The 23,333-nt window shown below is 43.4% G+C and overlaps 1 protein-coding gene across 6 annotated transcripts in view; it reads right to left on the bottom strand.

The window, feature by feature from the left end:
* BIN1 (bridging integrator 1) overlaps nucleotides 1-20,092 on the bottom strand; it is a 92,525-nt gene extending 72,433 nt beyond the window's left edge. For all 6 annotated transcript variants that reach the window (XM_010020500.1, XM_010020499.1, XM_010020497.1 and 3 more), the window contains exon 1: nucleotides 20,009-20,092. In XM_010020500.1, the coding sequence (XP_010018802.1) occupies nucleotides 20,009-20,092 (84 nt within the window). The remainder of the gene's footprint in view (nucleotides 1-20,008) is intronic.
* Nucleotides 20,093-23,333: the final 3,241 nt, after the last annotated feature.

Here is a 23,333-nt window from a genome sequence, read left to right on the forward strand (position 1 = left end):
GTACCATCCTAAAAACTATCAGGCACGAGCTAGGAGATGTAGAAGCCATCTTCTGTAGACAGCTCACATATACAAAGCATTTAAAATACTGCCACCTAATCACTTCCAGGTGAGAGACCTGATGGTCAGAGTATCCAGGCTGAAAGTTCTGCTCTAGTTCATCTCCTGCAAAACAATAGGACATTCCTTCAAAGTACATTCTCCAGCACAAATGGATAGAGCATTTCCTCCAACTTCATTTCCAGAACAGAACTATCCTGCTTGGTGATGAAAAGAAAATTTGCCCTGGACTGGTGAATTCCCCAAAGCACAGAGCAGTCTTCAGAGAGGCCACAGTTTCATGAATACTGAAAAGCTTTCCTACCAAGGCCACTGAAAAAGTCTCATTTCCCACTCTCTCTCCTGCGTCAACATCACTGCCTGCCCATGTGCTAACCCAAGAACTTGAGTGGCCATATACTGATCAGGATTGAGAAATGAACCTCAGCTAAAAATAGCAACACAGATCGGGTTGAAAGTAACCAAGGGTTTCTGATGTCCCAGCCTGGCTCACAAGGGGTGGAACTCATTTTCTCAGCAGCAGTGCCTACTAATGCCCTCTTACAAAGTATTGGACCATTGTTTTCACTAAGTCACAGGACCCATGGTGAGGGTGGATCTCTGGCTAAAGGACTAGATTCAGTGGCTGGGGGGGGTGAAACACCAAGGTTTAGACTTGCCAAACTTGTATTTCAACAGAACTAAAAATTCACTCCTATTTCTAAAGAGGAACCACAGCCAAGCCTTTTTCTATTTCAAGATAAGCTGGTAGGTTCCAGTCTTGGCATTTCAATTTTTTTTTTAAACTCTTCATTATACAAAGGAGATGCAGATAAACCAGCCACGTTTTCACACAAACTCATTCAAATTCAAAGCATTTTAGGAACTAGTTTGTTTACTAAAAAACTTTGGCTTCACTCACCAGGAGTCATTTCCAAACCTCAGGTTTTGCATACTTTCTACAATGATTCAAGGTTTCACTGAGATTCTGAGGTTTCATAGATATCATGAACTCAGTGACATATCTACCACATGCCTTCCACTTAGATACAGTACCAAGAGTAACAGGTTTTACTGAGCAGGAAATGTACTCCTGAGTATCCAGGGTCCCTAATTTTACACAACTACTCCAGAGCCAGACACTAATGTATCTGTACACCCAGATAGATGAGAGAAGAGCCAGTGCACCTTGATATGCTATTTCCTCAGTAACAACCACTGCCCTACTAATAAATGCAGGCTAGGATCAAAGAGTCAACTTCATATGGATTCTGGTCAGATTGCACAGCTGCCATGGGCAAAGGTTAAAGATGATGGGAAGAGAAAGAAAAACTACAGCAAGAACGATATAGAACAACTGAAGAGATTGCTGTGGAAAAACATGGATCTTCAGAAAGAACCCTTAGCTTGGAAGAGGAAGAGTTGCCTGTGTTTTGGCTTGTCTAGAATTAGAGGACAGAAAATCTGAAGAGAGAGTTGTTTCAGGTAACAGCCTAAGTTTTCCCAGGAGCAGGAAAATACAGCCAAAGCAGGGGCACCTTCTACAATTACACAGAGCTGAGAGCACAGTGATATGACCGGGCTCCTAAGGCTTCCCCCGGATCTCACTGGGGAAAGCCCTTCTCGGTATCTGTCTGATGAGGGTATCCAGGCCATTAAGCATTTGGTTCTTGGCTTCCTGCCACCTACAGTGATGGCTGGCAATTACCGTGTGGGACTGAAAGGAAAATGTGATTGAAGGAGGAACTTCAATAATGTGCATTTGATGCTATCAAGAAGTTAAGTGCTTTGATAAGCACATGAAAGGAGAGAAACACATGCAGAGTCAGAGCTGATCACCAATATCTTGTAAAGCACAAATATCCAGCTGCAGTTATTTTCCACATCCACAAGCTAGTGTGCATGAAATGTGAGGATGTCTTCTGAAAGAAACACAGAACCTTCTTCTGTATCAAAAGGAACAAGCACACCACACAAAAGCACTGGTACTGCCCTAGTGGCCTGCAAGCACAAGACAAAACATTTTCTTTCTCATCTCAGACTCCAGAGCAGGGACATAAATAAGCCAAAGATGCTTGCTGAAAGCAGGCAGTCTGTCTCTGCCAATCTTCACCACCACAGACAACACAAGCCTACTAAATTTCTGCTACAGAGAACAGGGCAGTCTTATCCTCATTACAACAGCACTGTCAGGAGGAGACCAGGGCATGCGTTATGGCTTGTTGCACGTATGCGTGTATTCAAAGATTTTTTTTCACCCCAACACAGAATCACTTCCTCTTTCTCATTTGCAGATGTCAGAATGAGCTCTTTAGAAAAGAAGTAACTTGCCTATAGCTATACCAGGAGCCTGCAGTAGTGGTATGAAGCGGCCCTAAATTACATGCTCATACAAAATTTAACCTTTATTACAGAAGGAATAGAAAAACTGTCACAGTTTCCTTCAAAATGAGGGAAAGCTGCACTGAAAACTTGCCTTTGACACAGAGGCTCTGTTTGGTTTTGTACAAATCATTATGCCTTTCTTTGTATCATAATGGACCTAGTATTCTCACATAGCCCCTAAGAAGGCATGATAAAATCAAGTGCATGATTTCACAACTCCTGCATATTGTTCTTCACCACTGCAGAAAACATTCTGTTATCAGCACACACGTGCAAGATAAGATTTCTGACATATAGGCAAGCCCAGCTATTGCTGGAGGAGACAAAGATGTTGATTGTGTTCCTGGCTCTCTTTCAGCCTTCCAGGTTTCAATTGGGTGATAGTAAAGGTAGAATGAAAAACTGTTTTCTTTTACAAACCTTAGTCAGTTTTGCATAGGCTTAATTTCAGCCACACAGGGTCTTTTCCTTCTGAAAAGCAAGGACACTATCTGCACAGTGAAAGCCACTCTAAAGGGTTCAAAAAGAATATTTCCACGTGGTAATTCTTGGACAAAGTGAGATTTACCGCTTGAGACAGGACTGGAGCGTCCAGGATGCATAGATATTAGTCCCAAGTTATACTAACACAGGTAAATACACAACAGTTTCTCCAAGCTTCTCTTTTTTTGTCATCCATGTGTTACTAGCTACAACTAGTCCTGAAGCCCAAAGAAATTAGTTGCATTGGTCCAGCATGCCTCATGGACAAAACACAAGGACAGGGGAACTGACCTCACATCATCTCCTCCTCCTCTTCTCCCTACTTGCAAGACTCCCCAGAGCAGCCACAGCTGACTTCAGCAGAGGATATCCTGACTTGCACCTTTTTTTTCTTTACACAAATGGCAAAATCAATCCAAGCTATGCCTGACTGACAGCTAGAAGAAAACCTACAGAGACTGACAGCAACAAACAGAAAGCAGATCAACAGATTTTAGTAAGAAAGCATTAGAGCCAGACAGCAAAAGTACCAGAAAGCATTATACATGAATTTTCATTTCTCTGTCTGTCACCATGAAAACAGATTCTGTTTTCATACATCTTTAAGTTTCCAGCCATTTGTTTAACATCCCTGCTTATCCTGGCCACCACTTCAGGATAACACACTAAAATTCTACCCAGGTTTGTATATGTGCATGAGGTTAGTAGAAGAGCTACCATTACCACTTGGAACAATATTTTATGATTAAAAATATTGTCAGAAGGTTACTACAGTCAGAAAATTAAGGAAGGTGACAGCAGGGGGGAAAAACGGAGGAAGAATTTGTTCTCTTGCCACACACACCCTTTTCCAATTTTTAATCTCCATCATGCAGACTCTTTATGGGTGAGCACTTAAACATGGCACATGAGTCTACACATCTTTCAGCCCCAGGTTTCCCCTCCCCATATCCTCCTTGGCTGCTTCACCACAGAAAAGATCTTATCTGGGGGCAACAGGAAGGGCTTAGGTAAGTACTCTCAGTCCAGCTCTGGTAAGCAATCCTACAATAACAAACCAGAGCAACTGAACAATGCACTCAGCCTGAACAGGGTTTCCCCACACACACTCCAACATTTTTTTTATTATTTTTTTTTAATAAGAGAAAAGGACATAAGTCAAGTCTTAGATTTTACAATGTGTGAGGGAGCTGAGGTTTACATGAAAAGAGTCATGTCTTAGTGCTACAGATCCACTAACAGCTCAGGGGGGAACAGAGAAGGAAAGTGAAGGCATCAGACTCCGAGCATGACTAATTCACCTCCAAAAAACAAGTGTTTGTCTCATCTGATGGGGTGAGAAAGGGAAGGATCAGAAGAAAAATTAAAAAAAAAAAAAAAAAAAAAAAAAAAAGCTTTACTTTCTGTTCTGCACTCCATGAAACAAGGAATTAGTCATCCCTTGAAGAGGACACCTGGTTCCTCAGCATCAAGAGTCTGAAAACACAAGAACAGCTAATTTTTTTCTGGCTCCCTCAACTTTGTTCCTACTTATTGTGACTAAAAATATCCATTGATGCTTTTAATGCCCTTTCACATCTACAGCATGACTGGCTTCAGACTCACACCATCCCAGTCTTGAAGAATATGCTGCAGAGTGCATCCCTCAACAGAACTGTCAGCTGTCCCTCTGCCTCCTACTGCCTGTCACCAGAGGTTAGCAGGCAGGTACTGCATACTCTCAAGAAGAGCTTTATTTCCAAAGCTTTCCACTCCACTGTCCCATCCTGGTTTTCATTCACAGCCCCCATTCACGATGGTGAAAGCTTAACTCACCCAGGAAACCAACTTGTCTTACTGTCATTTTGCTGGAGCAAGGGGCACCCATATCTGTGTCTCCTGGGCTTTGAGAGCAGACATCGTCAGCACTACACATGCAGCCCTGCCAAGGTCCACAGTAGTGATAAGAAGCCTATTCAAGGGCAGGACTCAGTCCATAAAAACACATGCTCCAGAAAGGCTAGGCAGACCATCACTCTCTAGGGATTTCTTTGGCAACTCCTTTCTTCCTTATTCTTCTAAGGTAGCACTTTAGTGAACAACTGGCACCAGTGTTACTTTCCCTGCAGAAAGTCTCATTTCCTCCTCTGGAAACCCCACTCCAGCCCTTGCTTCTGTTCAGCTCCCCGAAACACATTTGTTCCTTCTACACAATCAGATCTTCTCCTGCGACCAGGAGAAAATTTCCATTCCCTTCTTCATCAAACAGCTTCCAACACATTGCTGTTTTCAGGCACTGAACATCAAAAGGTTTCTGATGGCCAGATCATTCCTTCATTCACTTGACCACAGGGCCTCCTCTGTTCACCACAGAGAGATATGCAACTCTTCACCCAGCTGTCCACTCATGGCTGGTACACAGATCAGGCTGCTGTGCAACATGTAACTGCCTCACATTTGTGATCCCAGTGTCCCACTGGGTAGAACTCTGCTCCTTTTACACCATGGGAGAGGGATAGACCTGGAAAGCACAGAGGTTTTAGAGCAATTCCAATTTAGAGCAATTCCAATGCCAAGATCTGGAGTGACAGAAGGACCTTCTATTTTTTCTACATTTAATTCTATAAGACTTTACCGAGTACCTCAAACACCACCACAACTCACTAGTAACAATTCTAGTAACCAAACTTCCCATTTAAGCACCTTGGTATTTGCCTCCTCAAGCTCTTCAAGGCAGGACAGTTCTCCTCCAGACCTGTTTCTCTGGCTTACTTTTTCACAAGCAGACTGCACTGTTCTGCATAACAAGTCTGCCAACTCAAATTCACCTCCTGAGCACCTCTCCCTTCCTCCAGCTATTCATCAGCTCCCATTAATCTGCCCTCCTGGACAATCAGAGTAATGCTCTTAAGCATATAGCTATGACAGGGCAAAGCCATTCTGGCTGCAAGCTGCAATAGAGGACACAGTGACCCTGCAGCTAATGTAATTGGGAATATTATGCTCCAGAGCCTCCGAATAGTCCATTTATGGAGTCAGCTCCCCAGAACAGGGCATGAGCACTGCAGAAAGGACACTTTTACTGAAAGAGCTTCCTGGCATACCCAGGGATAGCTGGCTGGATAGCAACCGCAGTCCTGAACTAAAGTGCTCCCTCCCCCAGCCACACTGGGCATCATCTCACCATATTTAAGAGTGACCTTGGATGAATCATTTATCCCTGCATGGAAGAAGATCATCTTGAGAAGTGCTAGCAGCATCTTTTTCTCCTCCTTTGCTGGTAAGTTGCTCAGGTCATTGGCATCTATACTGCACTGCAGCTGTCAAAGTCAATGCACTGGGATACTGAAGAAGCCATTCAGATTCTACCATCACAACAGACAGCTTTTCTGAACATTAATCACTCCCTGGTAGCGTATACCTTCAAGAAGGAACTAGAAAAGAGGCTTTGGCACCCATTGCAGGAGAAACCACACTGGTGCAACATGTGAACCAGCAGAAAATGAATGCTGCTGTTAGCACCTATCATGCGCCATGACATTAAGGTGTCAAGAAACTGCAATATCAACTCGCTTTCTCATCTGTCCCAGAAAGAGAATCAGTTAGATTTCATTAATCTGTGCAGCTGTAGCCTCACTCCTCATTTCCCTTTACGTGCAGTAAGTCACAGTCAGCTTACCATGTGTGTGAACGGGCTGGGAGGGAGGCAGATTGCCAGGCCTTTGCCTTGCCATGCCTGCCAGCCTGAGCTCCAAGATTTACTGTGAATTCCAGCAGGAGTCTGGCAGTCAAGAGCAAATACAGATTTTTTTCATTTGACAGTAGCAACTGATTTTTGCTACCATTTATGTTAAAAACAAAAACTAAATGAAATGCTGATGATGGGAGAGCCTGACATATTACATCAGGGCACTAACATTAAGGATGTGGTTACATAAATACAGATAAAAATCCCTCAAGTTACTTTCAGAAGTGACCAAGATGTAGCACGAACCTCTCTGAAACTGCTCTCACAACAACAAAAAGGCCAGTACAAGTGTAAGACTGGCCCAACACCACAGCAACAAAAAGCCAGCTGTGAATAGGTGAGTATTAGTTGTTTGATCTAAACCGAAATCTGAGTAGAAGCAAAGATCCAGCTTAAAAATCTGTAGTCACTGTTACAAGAGAAAAATCAATGCACCTTCTGTATTTCTAATATCAGCCTTTAGAAGGACTGCTGGGCTTTTCCACATGTAAACAGCCACACTGGAAGTTTAGGAAAATACACAGTACACCTCCATGATGCAAGAGCTATTTTCCTCAAAGCACTTCTGCAGTATGTTTACAAAAACACACAAATAAATCCTCAGTTCTCCAGATGTTGTGCAACCATTATTTCTCACTACCTTTGCACATGACAAATCAGTCAAGTGGAAAGGTTCTCTTACAAATATAACCAGGGGCTCAAACCAACCACTTCCTCTCCCACAAAGGCTCTTAGAAGAGGAACAAGTCTTGCGTTGGCGAACTGGCTAGAGCCCCCAGAGCGTATACAGCACTGACCCAAATCCTGACATTCTGGGACTTTTTATATTAAGACTTTTGCCTCTTAATTGTTTTTAACATTTTAGGTTGTTTCTCCCTCTCTCTTCACCCACAGTTTAGCTCCTAGCATCATGTAAGTCTAAATTAAGTCATGATACAGCAGGAGTAGTGCTGTGACAGTATAGAAAAGCAATTTCCCTTCTCGCTGACCTGATGTCATAGCTCGGTCTCTGCAGTCATATCTTGCTATGCTCATACCCTTGCATGTATCAATGTCTGTCTATCCCTTGATCATCCAAGCACCTTCAAAACCAGCTACATTAGCTGATTTAGTCTTGTTTCGTTACTTTTATCTCTCATATTTCTTTAGGTAATTTCACATTATGACTGCCTTGTACGATAGGCACAGCCCATGCACTAAGCTTGTACCTTAGTATAAATTCAAGGGTTGGTTCTCAGCTATAAAAAACACGGTACAAGAAACTGAAACAATAATTATTTCTTGCTTTTTTCTTCCTTAAATATATATCTGTGTAGCATCCACTCTCTGACCCACAAACATCTGACAAATACATCATCTTCCCTCCAGGTCAAACTCACTGTAGTTCTTTCCCCCCTTCTACAAATGCATGAGCTTGCCTTGCTTTATGAAAGATTACTAGGAAAACATATTGGGTCATCACCCAAGCTTCCGAGAATAAAAATAAACCCCAGCAAATGTTATTCAGTCTTCACTTTCAATTTTTTCCTATTTTTCTGTTTTACAACCTTCAGTCAGGGGTTTCAGAGAATCAGAATACAAGGGAAACTGAATGCAAACTTAAGAAGTCAGGTGCTAGCTATGGCCTAGTCAAACTGAGCTAGGAAAGAGGCTATTCACAGAATCCTTAGGGCCTCTGGAGATCATCTAGTCCAACCCCCCTGCCATGGCAGGGCCACCTGGAACAGGTTACACAGGAATGTGTCCAGGTGGATTTTGAATGACTCCAGAGAAGGAGACTCCAACATCCCAGCTCAGGCATTACCCCACTGACCCATTGTCCTGCTGACTCACCCATACTTGCATCAGGTCAAAGAAAGGAAGAGAAAGTAAGCAGCTGGAGATGACACATCTCAGTGGTAGATGTGGTTTAAGTGTGATGTGAAATTCCTGCCCCAGTAGGAGCAGCTGGGTCAGTTCAAACTGCTGGTGTGACAAAGACAAGATTTTCTCTACAGGCAAGCGGATGGAGACTTGCACAAAGTGTTCCAGCAGCAAGTGCACAGGGCAAGAAACGGCAGTGGGATAACCATTCGGAAGTGCTGACTTCTTTCATCAGAATAAACCCAGAGCCAGAAGCAGGCACCTACCTCAAGAAGTGTGGGAGATTAAGAATCTTGAGAGCTTAAGCCAGAGTTTTCAGACTTTCAGTGATTCAACCTTGACATCTTAAGCAGGTGGCCAGATACCAGAGATGCTGAAAACTCACAGCTTCACCAGAAGACACATGGTTGTATAAGGGTCATCTTCACCATTCAGCCTTGGTTTGTCAAGGCTGGGACACACTAGCTGCACATGTCTACCACTCTACCACATAACTGCCCAAGAAACAGGCCATGGAATGCACACTTGTTAGATGAGCTTGTGCTACCAAGCCATCCTGCCCATCTGCACTTGTATGCCTAATTCATCACTTTCTGGGCATTATTTTTTTTTTTCCCCCATTTGATTTGCTCTTATTCAAAGCAGGCAGGTAAAAACACTGAGCTCTCCAGAGTTCCTGCTTTTCAGCAAATCAGAGACTGGAGAGAATACATATCTATCAATACCCTGAAAACAAAGAAGCAGGAAATGTCAAAGAGGCTCCAAGAAAGCAGGTAAATTTCCAGATACCAAAACAGAGACTAAGAAAGCAGCCACAACTGTGGAGCTGGATAGTAAGCTACATTGTAGCTCTGCCGTTAATAAGGCCAAATGGCATCACTTCATTCAGCTGGCATCAATGTGACATTCCAGGCAACAGGACTTCAGCAACATCAATGTCTATTACTTGGGTAGGCATTTAAAATAGATTAATTAAACCCTATCTATAGCCAACAGTAACACTAGTAAGAGGAATAGATAGCACAAATAGTGCTGTTTGCACAAATCAAATCCCCCTTCTCATGTCCTCTGCCACCTCCTCCTCTGCAACACTCATTTTAAATGCTGATACATTTGCAAGAAGTATGTTTATTTTTATGCAACCCCTAATGCAAAATGAAGCAACCCAATCAGGACAAAACGTAAATGTCATTTGGGGCCATGCCTGAGCTGGAGAAAGAGATAAAGGAGCAGGTGTGTGCTAGGAGGGAGAGGGGGCAGAGGAGTTCTTATAAGGCAGAATGACGTGAGAGACTCCAGAAGGGACAGGCTGGATGCAGAGCCCCTAAGAGGCTAGGAAGGCTCCTGTAGAGGTTCACAATCACCTTGCTGAACAAGGATGGGAGTTTCTCAAATGCAGGACAGATATTTGGATGAGCTGTTGGGAATCCCTGAGCCAGAGGCTGATTGCTACAAGGGATCAAAGTGCAATTTGTATCATCGAAGTGGGGACATATGGAGCAAAACAGATGATCAGCTCCTGTTGGTTCTTCCCATCTTCCCAAACAGCTTTTGAACAGCTCTTCTTCCTTTCCACTGCTTCTACTTCAGAAGAGCTGAAGGATGAGTAACAGCAAATTTGAGAACTGGGCTTCACAGGCCAAGTTTTTACGCTGTGAATGAGCCCACCGTCTTCTTTGCCAGAGCACTTGCTAGGATCTGGGCCACATTGTATTGTCTTTGGAGAGGAAAAGCACCACAGCGTGCTTCCCAAAGAGCCTTCTCAAAAAGTAAGGCCTCAACTGGAGACTTGGGACCGACAGCTTAGAAAAATCTCACCCAGCTCAAAGTCATTCCCTTCATCCAGCATGACAACACAGCTCTTTTCACTTACTATACCCACAACCACGTAGTAAGGGCATCAAGCCCTGATAACACACACTCCCTTCTAGAATTACTTATGTTCACCAAGGGTCGGGGAATAAGGACAGCAAAAGCCTCCAGCTTGGCAAAAAGTTCCAGTCTACCAACTGACTCTGATATCCATCCACAGAGAAGTCCCAGACCATAAGCAATTGGATGTAGCTTACCACTACAGGGCTCTACAATCAACTGATCACATCATCCCTCTGACTTTCCCTGACCTCACTACCACCACAGTCAGTCCAGACTCTCCCAGCTCCGCACATATAACTGTTCTTCCACTCCAAAGGAAGCCAATCTGGTTTTACAATTTCTTCAGCTTATGTATTTTCATAAAGATTTTGCTGTTCAAAAACAGCCCAGCACCCTTGTGTACAAAACCATCCTCACCAAACCTCTGCTAAAATATCTGAAAACCCTTTTAAATCTTCTGGAATACAGAATCTTACTGAAACAAACCAGAATCATCTTAGCTAACTGAGACTGCCCAATATTGACATTAGAATTGTTTCAGGATAGGGAATGGCCTTTTTTGGTAATATATAATACGATCTGACTGCACACACTAACAAACAATCATACTGTCTGTATTCATGTCGAGGGAAACGTTATCAGAATGGGTACGTTCTTTCAATGGCTCAAGTTTATTAACAGACAGCTAGGCTTGGCCTTTTGCAATGGTTGTTCAGTCTGAACAGACAGGAAAGAGAAAAACCCCTAGTATTCTCCTACTGTAGAAGTCGGTCAAATACACAGGAGAACAGGCATTTCAGTCCTCAGCTGATGAACCTACACCATAAGGAGTGTATCAATTTCAATGCAAAACCCAAGTATATTTCTCCATCCCAACACATTTAAGCCCTTCCTGAGCACTGTTTCTCTCATAGAGCCTGCCATCCTTCTCATCAGAAGTTTTCCCAAGTATATTTTCAAACTAACCTTTGAAACATGCTGTCCCCTCCCACAATAAGTTGATCCCCTTTTTGGTCTCTTGTGTCAGCATCAAGATTTAGACCAGAGGGGTCATGTACCCACAGAGGGGGAAGTATTCCCCTAAGACACCACTTGACTGCTTGAAAATCCAAAATTCCCTGCATTTTTTAAAATATATTATTTGCCCTCCCCCCCACCACTGGCTGAGGAAGCAGGAATGGAAATAAGGTTGGGCCTTTCACACTCGGACTCCCGGAGCTGGTAGGATGAAAAGACTTGCTATATGGGTAAACATTACCTACAAGGGTACTAGAGAGCCATAGGACCAGCTTTTCTCTTAATAATGCAGAGATCTTCATTTTCTTCAAATGTCAGTCTTTATTCCTTATTTGGTATACATTCACATCTGTCGCTGGCACCACTCCAAATATCTCCATTGGGACAGAATTGCTAATTCACTCTGCAAATACCTTCAAACTCAGCTCTGAGTTGGTCAATTCAGGCATTATTATTTCTGGCCTGATAAAATGTGCAATCAAGCCTTTATGCAAGTAGCACAAAGGGGGGGGGGGGAAAGTGTAAACACTTTTAGCTGTGCTTTCAAACACGGTAGTTCCTGCACCACTGAAGTTCCCTTTCTGTCCCTGCTGGCAAACAAGCACTGCAGTTCTGTCTAATGCAGTTTCAAAGGAGAGTGTTAGCAATTGCTCAGTGAAAAATGTTTCTACTTCAGCTATAACAATCTTTAATCTTCCTCCTGAAAAGGTAACTTCGAAAAGAACTGAGAAAATAGTGTGGCCAGTTTAACAGAAAGTTCTAAGGCTCCTTAAAATAAACAAACCAAACATGATCAATGAAGAACTACAAAAAAATAAATCATTTCAGAACAGGTTACCAGCTTTCTGAATTTGCATGTCAAATCCTTGCAAAGAGAGCAGTACTTCAGGCTTTGATATCCGTGTATCATCAAAAGACTAAATGTGGCCCCTGGTTTTCACAGAGGGATTAGTTGTTTCAACTACTGCTTTCCTCCTTTTTAGTAAAGTTTGCACTCTCCATCCTGCCTGGCAGCCTATATTAAGAACAAACTGCCACCCAGACTTCTCCTTTCTTCTAAAGAAAGAGACAAGAAGAAAGGAGACACTGTCTGGCTTCTATGACTCTCCTAACTGCACCCCTCTAGAAATGGTGACTTTCAAAAACTTCAACCTGCCAGCCACAGGTCTGAGCAAAGTTTATACACAGCCTAAATAACGGGGGGGGGGGGGGGGGGGGAAAACTATTATACGGGAAATCTATTATACACATGTACGTGCAGAGGTCTGAGCAAACACAGCACCTATTCCTCAATTCATAAAGCTTCTTCATAGTGATTCTGAGAGACCTCTTTAGGTCTGTGCAATGCCAAGCTCTGGCTTCCAAGTCTTCCTCAAAATATAATTAGCATCCAAACTCTTGCTGAATGCAAGCTCTCAACATAACCAAAGAAAAACTTAGGAAAAGGCAGCAGGGGGAATTCATTAAGCAGTTGTCCAGCCAATTTACTGGGGCTGCTCCTGCAAACTACAGAACTACAAATCTAAAGAGAGGTACTTTCTGAGTAGCAGCTAAGACACAAAAAAATGCAAGCAAGCTTGCATAATGAAAATGCAACCTAAACCAAGATTCATTAATCCTATTTTCTGCTAATAACTATATTACCATTTTTTCTCCAGGAATGTGAGATGGAACCTACCCTGCAGTACTTGCCAGCTTTATGAAGATCAAGCAGCTTCAGAGGCTAGCAGAGCCAGGAGATGTTCCGAGGGAAACCTGAACTGTCTGAGGTCCATCAGTCACTTGCACCTGCTCAAAAAACACTTGCCAATATTTATTCATTCCTTGCACTACTGCCAACAGTTCAGGTGACTCTGCAGAGGTATCTCACTCCTGTCCTGACAGTACTGGTCAAACAATACCATATTTAAAATTTATTTTAAATAGCAAGATAATGTAAATTACTTTCTTCCAACCCCTTCCTGTGAGAGATGCCCCCTTTTAGCTCAGCACTCACGCATTCAGTATTGCAGTTGTTGGAGAAAAGCAAATACACAGTCCTTCAAGAGAAGGCTAAAATACAGGCTGATGTCAAAATAGGCCTTGATGCACTATTCCACCTGCCAGAAGCACTCTTAAGGAGGCTTTATTTGTATTTTAGTATTTGTTCCCATTTCACTGCTGTGGGTTGAAGAATGCACAGTCTTCTGGTCAACATTAACATAGCCTCATCCCATAACAGAAGGGGCTGGTCTGCACACCCTGAATTAGCCAGCCCACTTAGGGAGCTGAGCGAGGCCAGCTAAACAAAACAGGTCTGTTCTGCTTGGGCAAATTGAGTCTATCTTCATGACAACATCAAGCTGCCAGTACAGCACTTCTGGGAAGACAGTCTGATCCCTACATGTACAGGTAGACAGCCAGGACCGTAAGATGATCCTTGCAAAGCTGCAGAACTCATACAGTGGGCAGCCCAGGTGTCTGGTCACCATCACAGCAGTGCAAAAAACCAGCCGCTCTGATACCTGTCAACCTAAGCTGCCTCTTATCACTTCAGTTTTTAGAACCAGAGCTTTATGAGACATTTGGTCCCAAGCAACAGTGTCTTATCTCTCTGTCCAGAGAGTCAGGAACAAAGGAAAACTTGCATTATTCCCAAAGACGCCAGTCCAGCTAGATGCTGAACACCTCAGGCTGCCTGCAGCTTTCCTCAACAGCTTGGCTAGCCACGTTGTTTGCTAGTCATGTGCCAAAAGCATTTGCAATGTTGCAAAAAAACATTTGTGTCTGGAAACACAAAATCTTGCTTAACAATCAGTATGCGTGATGGAGGAAGAAGACAGACGAGTCTGATAGCATCCCCCAACAGACAACTTCTGTAACACTAATTCTATCCTGCCTAGAGCCTCACCAAAAGTCTTCACTGAGATCTTCCAGGTCCTCCTTTATGAACCTTCTTCTCTTCACAAGAACTGCACTGAAAAGGGCTAGCTGTAAGACTAGATCTTACAGGGAAGATAAAGTGACCAGGAAAGGGCCGGGCCTTTTCCCATCAGAAAATTCATCCATCCAAGACATCTTGCTTCTGAGATGAAATCTGTTGTCAAGACCCAGACAGAGGGGCACCTTCACTAGGGCACTGTAAGCACCCTGCCAATCAAACCATTCCATGGGTAAGGAAACATGTGGTACACAGTTTCCTATTTCACCTCCTCCCTACCCCATGCAGATTATCCGTTACCCAGTAATACAGTCTGAGCTCATACCGGTATCATCTGTACATTAGGGGCATTAATTCAGATCTCTCTCCTCTATTCAGTGCCTGTTTTCCAGCAACTTTTGGGCATAAAGTACCTTTGAGACTCTACCTGTCACCTAAGCCCTGCATTCCTAAGAAAGCAAGCTAACAGATATAAAGTAAAAAGCCCTTTCCTTGTCACCTAGGGAGTCCTCCAGAAAAAAAAAAAAACCAAAAAAAAAACACCAAAACCAAAACCAAACAAAAAAAAAAAAAAAGAAGAAAGTTTCAGGACAGCTCAGCAAGAGAACGACTAACTTTTGTAGCTCTTCAGGCTATTTGCACTTCACTGGCACAAGGCAGATTGCCACCAAATAATCCTACCCTATGCAAAGTCAAGCAAAATCCATAGAAGCTTAGAAGAAACAGTAGGAAAACCAACAAGGAACTTCTTCCAAGTAGGTTGATGTGGTACTTACTTCTCAATAAAAGAGCTTTCTCTGCCTACCATTATGTAAGGCCTACCTCCCCATCTGCAGTTGTTCTACAGATCAGGCAGACTCTTGACAGCTGAATCCTGAAGACACGTGTATTTAAATTTGGTCTAAGGTTCCTGGGTTCTGCTCATTGGTATATACTCCCACCTGCTTCAACAGGGCTTAGATTTCATTCTAGGTGTTCCTACCTGCCACGCTCCACCTATTGGAGTCTGTCTTACAAGGCAGGGGAAAAAAAAAAAAGGCCATATCAGGGCAAACACAAAACGCAAGCCATGCCTTCTGCAAACCCTACTCCACCCAAATCATAACCTCCTCATGTCCAGCAAGGGATTACAAGGGGAAAGAAACAAATGTTCTAGGAAAAGAAAAGATCCTTTCTGGACAGCAGTCAGCCTGTGCAACTATGATTGTTACATGAGACAAATTAATTGGAAAAAGCATTAGGAGATCAGGCTGCAGTGGCCTGCCAAAAGCAGTCCTCCACCTTCCTTTTCAGGGCCAGTATCCTTGGTTATTTCTCCTTGCTGGGCTGCAAATTCTTTCGCAAAGCCTTTGGTTTACTTGCATATAAATCTCTTGGGGTTTATGGGTTTTTTGCACTGTTGTGGGCAGGGAATAAGCATCAGAAAGCCTGGCTACCAATAACTATGGTCATACTAGTCCTTTGAGATCAAGGCTACAGTCCAGCCTCCTTGGAATGTGTGGCCAGAGGAGAGCAGAACTTTGCTCTGATAGAAGGTTTAATCAGGGAAACTTTGCAAACATATATGTGGGTAAAAACTGGTGGGATAAACCAAGTAAGCCAAGAAATAAAGCAGAGGTGATATCTCACAGACACATGGGAAGTCAGTGGCAGAATCTACAACCTAAATGATACTCCCTAATGCAAGGGAGTTTGGATGTCCAAGCTGAACTTTTCCAGGTCCTGGCACCCTGGAGCAAAGCCTTCCCCTTTGGTTGGGGACAGAGAGGGCGAAAAGGGGATGCTTTGGTTTGTTAGTACATCAGAGTAAACAAAAAATGAAAAAAATGTGACAGCCTATATCTGTCACAGGACACAGACTTCTCATTTTGCCCAGCTTTGTAATAAAAAAAAGAGCAGGAGACCAACACTCCTATAGGATAGGAACTTCCCACGCTTGAAGTCTAGAAAAGGAAAAATCACAGAATCACAGAATGGTTTGGGTTGGAAGGGACCTTAAAGATCATCTAGTTCAAACCCCCTGCCACAGACTGGGACGTCTTCCACTAGACCAGGTTGCTCAAAGCCCCATCCAACCTGGCCTAGTTCAAAGTAAAACTCCCCACACCATGTATTAATATATGTAAGCCCACTCTCACTCAGAGCTGTGGCACATTAAGAATAAGTTCATCTCTTTCTATTCCTCTCCACACACACACACCCCAAAAAAAAACAAACAACAAAAAAACCAAACAAACAAAAAAAAAAAACCCTCCCAAGGAAAAAACTTCTCTTTCCAATGTCAGCTTTACAGTTCACCTTCTCAGATGTGCCTATTAATCTGTACATCTGTACGCTATTTAAATTGTCAGTCAGTGCTTACCCAGCCAATGCCATCTTTCCACCCTGAATCTCTGCCTAACATGCTGGTGGAAAACAAAGATCTTGATCCTGTGACGAGGATGCTCACTGCCAGCCAAGCAACAAAACCCAATCCATTTGGTCCCCAAGCTCAACCCTCTCCTGGAACCTCTCAGAGGAGTCACCCTTGCACCAGGAATGCATCAAGTCACAAAGATGCTGTTTTAATTTGTTCAAAGCAGAAATGTTTGTGCAGACTGACACATCCAGAAACAGGACACTTTTCAAGGAAAAAAAAAAAAAAAAAAAAAAAAGAGAACTGTAGAAATTGGGGAGATTTTTGAAAATTTCAAAATATAAGATAAAAATTGACCACATAGAAGAAACATAAACTGTAACTAAGATGATGGATTACAGACATAAAGGAAAAAACCTTCAAATCCTTTGTGGCAAAGTTTAAAAGGCCTTGCAAACACTAGGCTCTCTCCAAGACACCGTGACATTGGAGCTATTACAAATTTACTCCATTTTTGGGAGTTTAGAATTAAGGTTCAGAGCTCAATATCTCAGTCTGAAAATCCCTCAGCTAATTGCAGGATGAACAAAGCATGACTCCCAGCCTAATCTCCCAATTGTGAGTTGCAAAGGATGATAGATGAGTTCAAAACAGTTGCATGGGTCCTTTCTGCTAGGCAGGCTCCTCTGGACAGAGGCATCAACTTACTTGATGCATTTCACTGGACAATGGGCAAATTATTGCCAAATATTCTACTTGAGGCTACCTTTGACTAGAGACGTTAAAGGATGCCATCCCAATTGCAAACAGCATAGTCAACCCTTCTGCCCCATATTTCCTGTGGAATTGAGAAAATATCTTCCAAAAATAGCCAACAGTTTTGCTGAAAGACTCAAAACAAACAGTACTTCTGAAGGAATATCTTACATACTTTACATAATAGCCATCTCAGAAGGGGAAAAAAGGATGTATACAGTGTTTCAGTGTGAATTCTGCATCGAACAAAAAGACATCATTCTTTGCTTAACACAAGGCTTAAATTCACTATGAAGGAAACTGCTGAAGTCAAAGCCTCAGGGTTCAAGTTGGGAGGAAGATATCACTCTGAAGGGAAGAATTTTTACCCTAGATTCAAACTGAAAGAAGATACGTGAAAGGAACACTGTCAGCTTTCTTAAGCCTCAAAAGGAAAGTTCAATCCCAGTCAGCATCCCTTTATGAAAACCTAATATATTTTTAAGTGCTGTTGTGTACCCAGATCTATCTCTGTACACGTGTGCTTAACCTTTTTTTTTAAATTTTAATTATTTAAACAGCTGATCCTTACCTTCAGACACATGGTTTAACCTTCCTGCTAAACACAGTATCACAGGCTAAATACCACAAGACTAACACCAGTACGGCTTTCCTTGTTACTTCATATTCAGCTGTATCTTTCCTCACAAGCTGAAAGTTAACATTCATATGTTTGACTTAGTGAAAGTCTGTCCCTGAGAGACAAGGGTAAAACACCTAATGCTCCACTAAAGCGGAAGTGTTACGGATGAAGCTGTAGATGTACAAAGGAGCAAGTCAGACCATGAAGCAAGCAATGCCAATTATTTATTTAATTTTTTTTTTGAGATCCCAAAGTTGTTTCGTTTGCATTAGTTTAACAATAGCAGAAGGGTCTAGAATTTGTGTTAACTTAATCAGCAAGTGCTTTGGGTTTCTTTTCCTTTGCTCCTTTGACAGAAATGAGGTGTGCTTTTTCAGCATAAAGAGAAAACAGCCAGTTCCAGATTGTGCAAATCACCTGCAACACACGGCTAAACTCTTGATTATGATTGTTGTGGCTCCCACTTCCCCAGTCACCACCAGGGAACAAGCAAGGAAGTGAACTGGATCTCCAGTTGAGAGGAATTTGTGGAAAATTCTCCCTATGAAAAGAACCTGCATGCACTGAGATAAGACGGCAGGGAAGGGCCTGGTAGGCCACATTTGGCTCCAAGTTGCACCGATAAATACAATAACTTTGTTAGCAGGCCAAGGAGCTCAAGCCTTTACCACTGACCTTAATATTAACTAAAAATATGGTTGCCATCTGGTGGCTAATACCAAATTAATTTATCATCTATGATGAGTTCAGGGTGCACCAGATACTAGGAGACAAATTTCCCATCCTGTGTCCTCTTGGAACCACAGTAAGGGGAAAAAAACACAGACATGGCCATGCTCACTCTAATGTTCAGAGCAAAGCCAGGACCTTGTTGCTGCAGTCAATTCCATACCGGACCTGCTGTTCACTTGGGATTTTTACTAAGCAGTCAGGCAAGTTTAAATCATACTCCTAGTTTCAGCAAATGAGCTTAAACTAGTGGAAGCAGCATATGCAGCATTAGGCCTGGCAAGTTTGGGTTGCCATTCTGACCCATCAGCATTTTATAAGTGCCGGCGATGGGTACAAGGCTCATGCCAGCACTGCATCCAACCCCGAACCTGCTAGATTAAATCTAGCTGCTAAAGATAACTCCCAGGGAACAAGAGCAGTAGCAGGGCAGATCTGTTTACCCTCCCTCCCTCCCTCAAAGATGCACCAGTCCTTATTCAGTCAATGTCATCTCACAGCAAATCACTGAAAGCCAAGATGAGTGTGCCAGAGATAAAAGCAGCTGATCAATGTCCCTGCGTAAAATGTCTGATAATCCCTACACAGAGCTGGCATCTGGCATCAGATGCAGCATGCCAGAGAGATGAACATGAAAAGTATCCATTGCATATTCCTGGCACCTTTTGCTGGCACAGAGGTGAGCGGAGAGCAGCAAAAGGGCTCCCGGGATTCAAAAAGCACTCCTCCCTTAGCAGACATCAGCAGAGTCTTTAAAAACCGTATGGCTTTTGCTTTACCACCATTCCAAAATCTGGAGCTCAAGGTCAGTAAAGCAAGTAGCCGCTGTTATGCCATGTTGCTAGAAGATAAGGACACGAGTGCCCATCTCCTCTTCCTCGCCGTCTTTTAGCGTTATTTTAAAATACAGCTTGATACTGCCGCATAAAGCACAACCTACATACAGTGGAAAGAAGATCTCCTCCTGCTGAAACAATAAGCATCTACATGTTCAAAACAAGCGTGCGGCGTTCCGTCCTCCCTCCCTTCTCCCAGCTGCACTCGATGCCGTGTTTCTGCAGACGGATGGCAACCCCCTACAGCTCGAACAGCAGTATCCTGCATTCTCAGGATGCAAAGGGGCCCTAAATTCGCAGAGAAAGCAGCTGCCAGCGCCCAGGGGGGAGGTGTCATTCCCGGTACCCGCATCGCTCCCCGCATCCCGGGAAGCCGGCGGTACCCCCCTTCTCCCTTTACCTTCTCCTGCGCCCGAGTCAGCTTCTTCTGAACGTTGATGGCGATTTTCCCGGCGGTGACCCCTTTGCTGCCCAGCTCGGCCATCTTGCCTCCTCTTTTTAACAGGCGGCTAACGAACGGCAGGGCCGGCAGGAAGGGGGGGAAACCCGGCGGGCAGAACGATAGCCCCGGCCACCGCCGCCTCCCGCCCGCCTCCTTTTAAAGGGACAGTGCGCCCCGCGCCGCCTTAAAGGGGCCGTGCGTCGCCCCGGGAGAGGGCAGCAGCAGCACAGCTGGAGACCAGAGGTGCGGGGCTGCTGCTGACAGGGGGGGAGAGGAAGTGCGAGCAGGTCTTTGAAAGATTTCCTCCATCCTGCATACTGCTTCTGCGGGGTCTCCCGCCGCAGCGTGTCCCAGAAGTAGCAGGCAGGGTGGGAAAAGCTGGGAAGCATCGCAAGGAAGGAGGAGGGATGGAGGGAAGGATGCTGAGGGGCCTGCCACAGCAGGATCTTTACAAACACAAAATGAGAAATTTAGGTCTCTGGGGGGATGGTATCTGTAAATGAATCAAACCCCTGATTTTAAAAAGTGAGCTGAATTTTCAGACAATTCCATTCTTTAATGTACCAGCCTATTACAGGATCCAGGTAAATGCCTGTATCAGAAACAGCATAGCCAGCAGGGCCAAGGAAGTGATCATCCCACTGTACTCGGCACTGGTGAGGCCACACCTAGAATACTGTGTTCAGTTCAGTTCTGCCCCTCACTACAAGAAAGACATTGGGGTGCTGGAGTGGGTCCAGAGAAGGGCAACAAAGCTGGTGAATGGTCTGGAGCACAAGTCTTATGAGGAATGGCTGAGGGAACTGGGGTTCTTTAGTCTGGAGAAGGCTCAGGGGGGATCTTATCACTCTCTACAACTACCTGAAAGGAGGTTGTAGTGAGGTGGGGGTCAGTCTCTTCTCCCAGGCAACAAGTGATAGGACAAGAGGTAACGGCCTCAAGCTGCACCAGAGGAGGTTTAGGTTGGATATTAGGAAATATTTCTTCACAGAGAGGGTGATCAAGTATTGGAACAGGCTGCCCAGGGAAGTGATGGAATCACCATCCCTGGAAGGGTTCAAAAACCATGTAGATGAGGCCCTCAGTGATACGCTTTAGTGGTGGTCTTTGGCAGTGCTGGGGTAATGGTTGGACTTGATGATCTTAAAGGTCTTTTCCAGTCTAGTTGATTCCATGATTCTGTGATTCACCTCAGCCCTGTCTCTTTGGAAACAGAAATAATCAATTGACCAGCTTGTCTCACAGGAACATTAGGATGGCTGAGTAGTTACTGTTTGCACAGAACCTTGAATGTGCTGTGCTAGCAACTTTTTATGTGTTTTTGGATTTGCACAAGAATTTGGAGTCAACATGATTGCATATGATGGCTGTTCAAGTTAGGGAGTAATGGTGACAAGTGAAGTGAGGTGCTTTCTTTGCGTGTCTCCACTGCAGAAGACATTGCAGTAACAACGGCAGAAGAGAAGGAAGAAAACCAACCGTGATTGCAGAGAGTGCTTGATATACTTAACTTCCTCTCAATTCCTGCTACCTCAGTCTATATGGTATTACCCTTCAGCTGTGACTCAACTGCTTTTCAGTGTTGTTGCTCCTGGTCCAAATATGCCACCTGCCCCTTGCTTGTCCTGTCCCCCTTCAGTGAGCCTGGACTTCCTGACTGTGTACACTGCAGTTATGCCACTGCTTTCATACCAACAGGGCTTCAGCCATGCTTTGCTAGACCTATTGTGGAAATACCATTTGTGAAACTCTATTCCTTTACAAGATAGGACAAAGTTCTGTTTCCTGGCATACAGGAAGCCACCTTAGCACTGTTATTTACATCCTAATACTCAGCACCAAAGCTTCCGTCAGTTTCACACACTGGGGCACAGTCAAGCGGTGGGAAAGCTTCCTTCCTAGACTGCTTCGGCAACACTCATCTTACTTCTCTGTGTACATGCAGTATGGTAACAACCAGACCAGTGCCCCATAAACAATTTCGGTATTTAAGGAATTCGCATTTGCTTTTGTTTAAGATGAAGACTTGCATGTCTTACACTTATTTTGATCAAAAGATGGTACCGAAACCTACCTGTGTTCCCAGATGATTTCACACCATCTTCATTTTGCCAGACGAAGATGTTATCTCCAGAGTTTCACGCACACAGTCAGTAGTGTAGCACTTCCTGCGATCTCAGGCAACAAAAAAACGTTGAAGAGGATTACTTGGTAGAGCTAGGCCAGATTTTTCATCATATATTTCATAGGTTGTTTCCCATTTCTGCTTCAGTACTATTTCTGTTCATTCAGAACTTGGAATAAAAACCAATTGTCTTGCCAGACCCCTTAGAAACTGTGGGCAGAGAACCTGTCAACACCTCTTTGTGAAGCTTTGTGAGATAGCGCTCTGCATTTCTTGCCTGTTATGACAATGGCTTTTTTTTCCTTTCTAAATGACAAAAGTCCTCATTCAGAAATCAGTTTAAATCCATGCTATACTTCAATTATGTTAGTAGACATACTACTCCTATTTAATAAAACATTTAGGCATGTGCTTCAGTTGTATATGAGAAAAGTGCAGTGATGTAAGACATATTCAGACTCAAGCATGTGCATACCTGTGATGCCACATTGCATTGCAAACTGCAATTTTATTCAATTCCTTTCTGGCTTTACATTTAGTATTCATATTTCTGGGTGTTTTTCTGTGGGTACACAACTGTGTATTTGTCTCATATGCATCTCATTTTGCCTGTAGTTTCAGCTTTATTAGGTATTTTCATATTACTTTTCTTGTCCAGTATCATCTATAATTTTGCAGCATCTCATTGCTCTGTATGATCTGGAAACATAATTAATATCTCATTTTCTTTGTTTCTTACTCCCCATCTCCTCCTCCTTAGTTGAGCTTTTAAGAGTGAAAGATATACATGTGGTTAAACATTTGTAACATCACCTTTAAAAGAGCAGATGTTTCAGGGTCAAAACACATTCCTCTCCATCTTACATCATAGACTTGCTTCTCCTGCTTAGGTGTCTTCTTCAGTGAAACTGGTTTTGAAGGGATTTTTGTATGATTATGTCCTTTCAAGTGAAAAGTGAATGACTGCAGCACAAGCTGAAAAGAGAGTCCATGGCAAATACCAGACAATTGTGAAACAAAAGTGGCCAGACACACACATTCACCACAATGAAAAATGATGACAAACTGTACATTTTAAAAGCTGGGATTAACAGCAAGCATGAGTAATTTCACAGTTATTTCTGTGCTTGACTGGATCAGCACCAAAGCTGCAAAGCA

The sequence above is a fragment of the Nestor notabilis genome, unplaced genomic scaffold (assembly GCF_000696875.1).
Source record: "Nestor notabilis isolate BGI_N333 unplaced genomic scaffold, ASM69687v1 scaffold12348, whole genome shotgun sequence".
NCBI lineage: Eukaryota > Metazoa > Chordata > Aves > Psittaciformes > Psittacidae > Nestor > Nestor notabilis.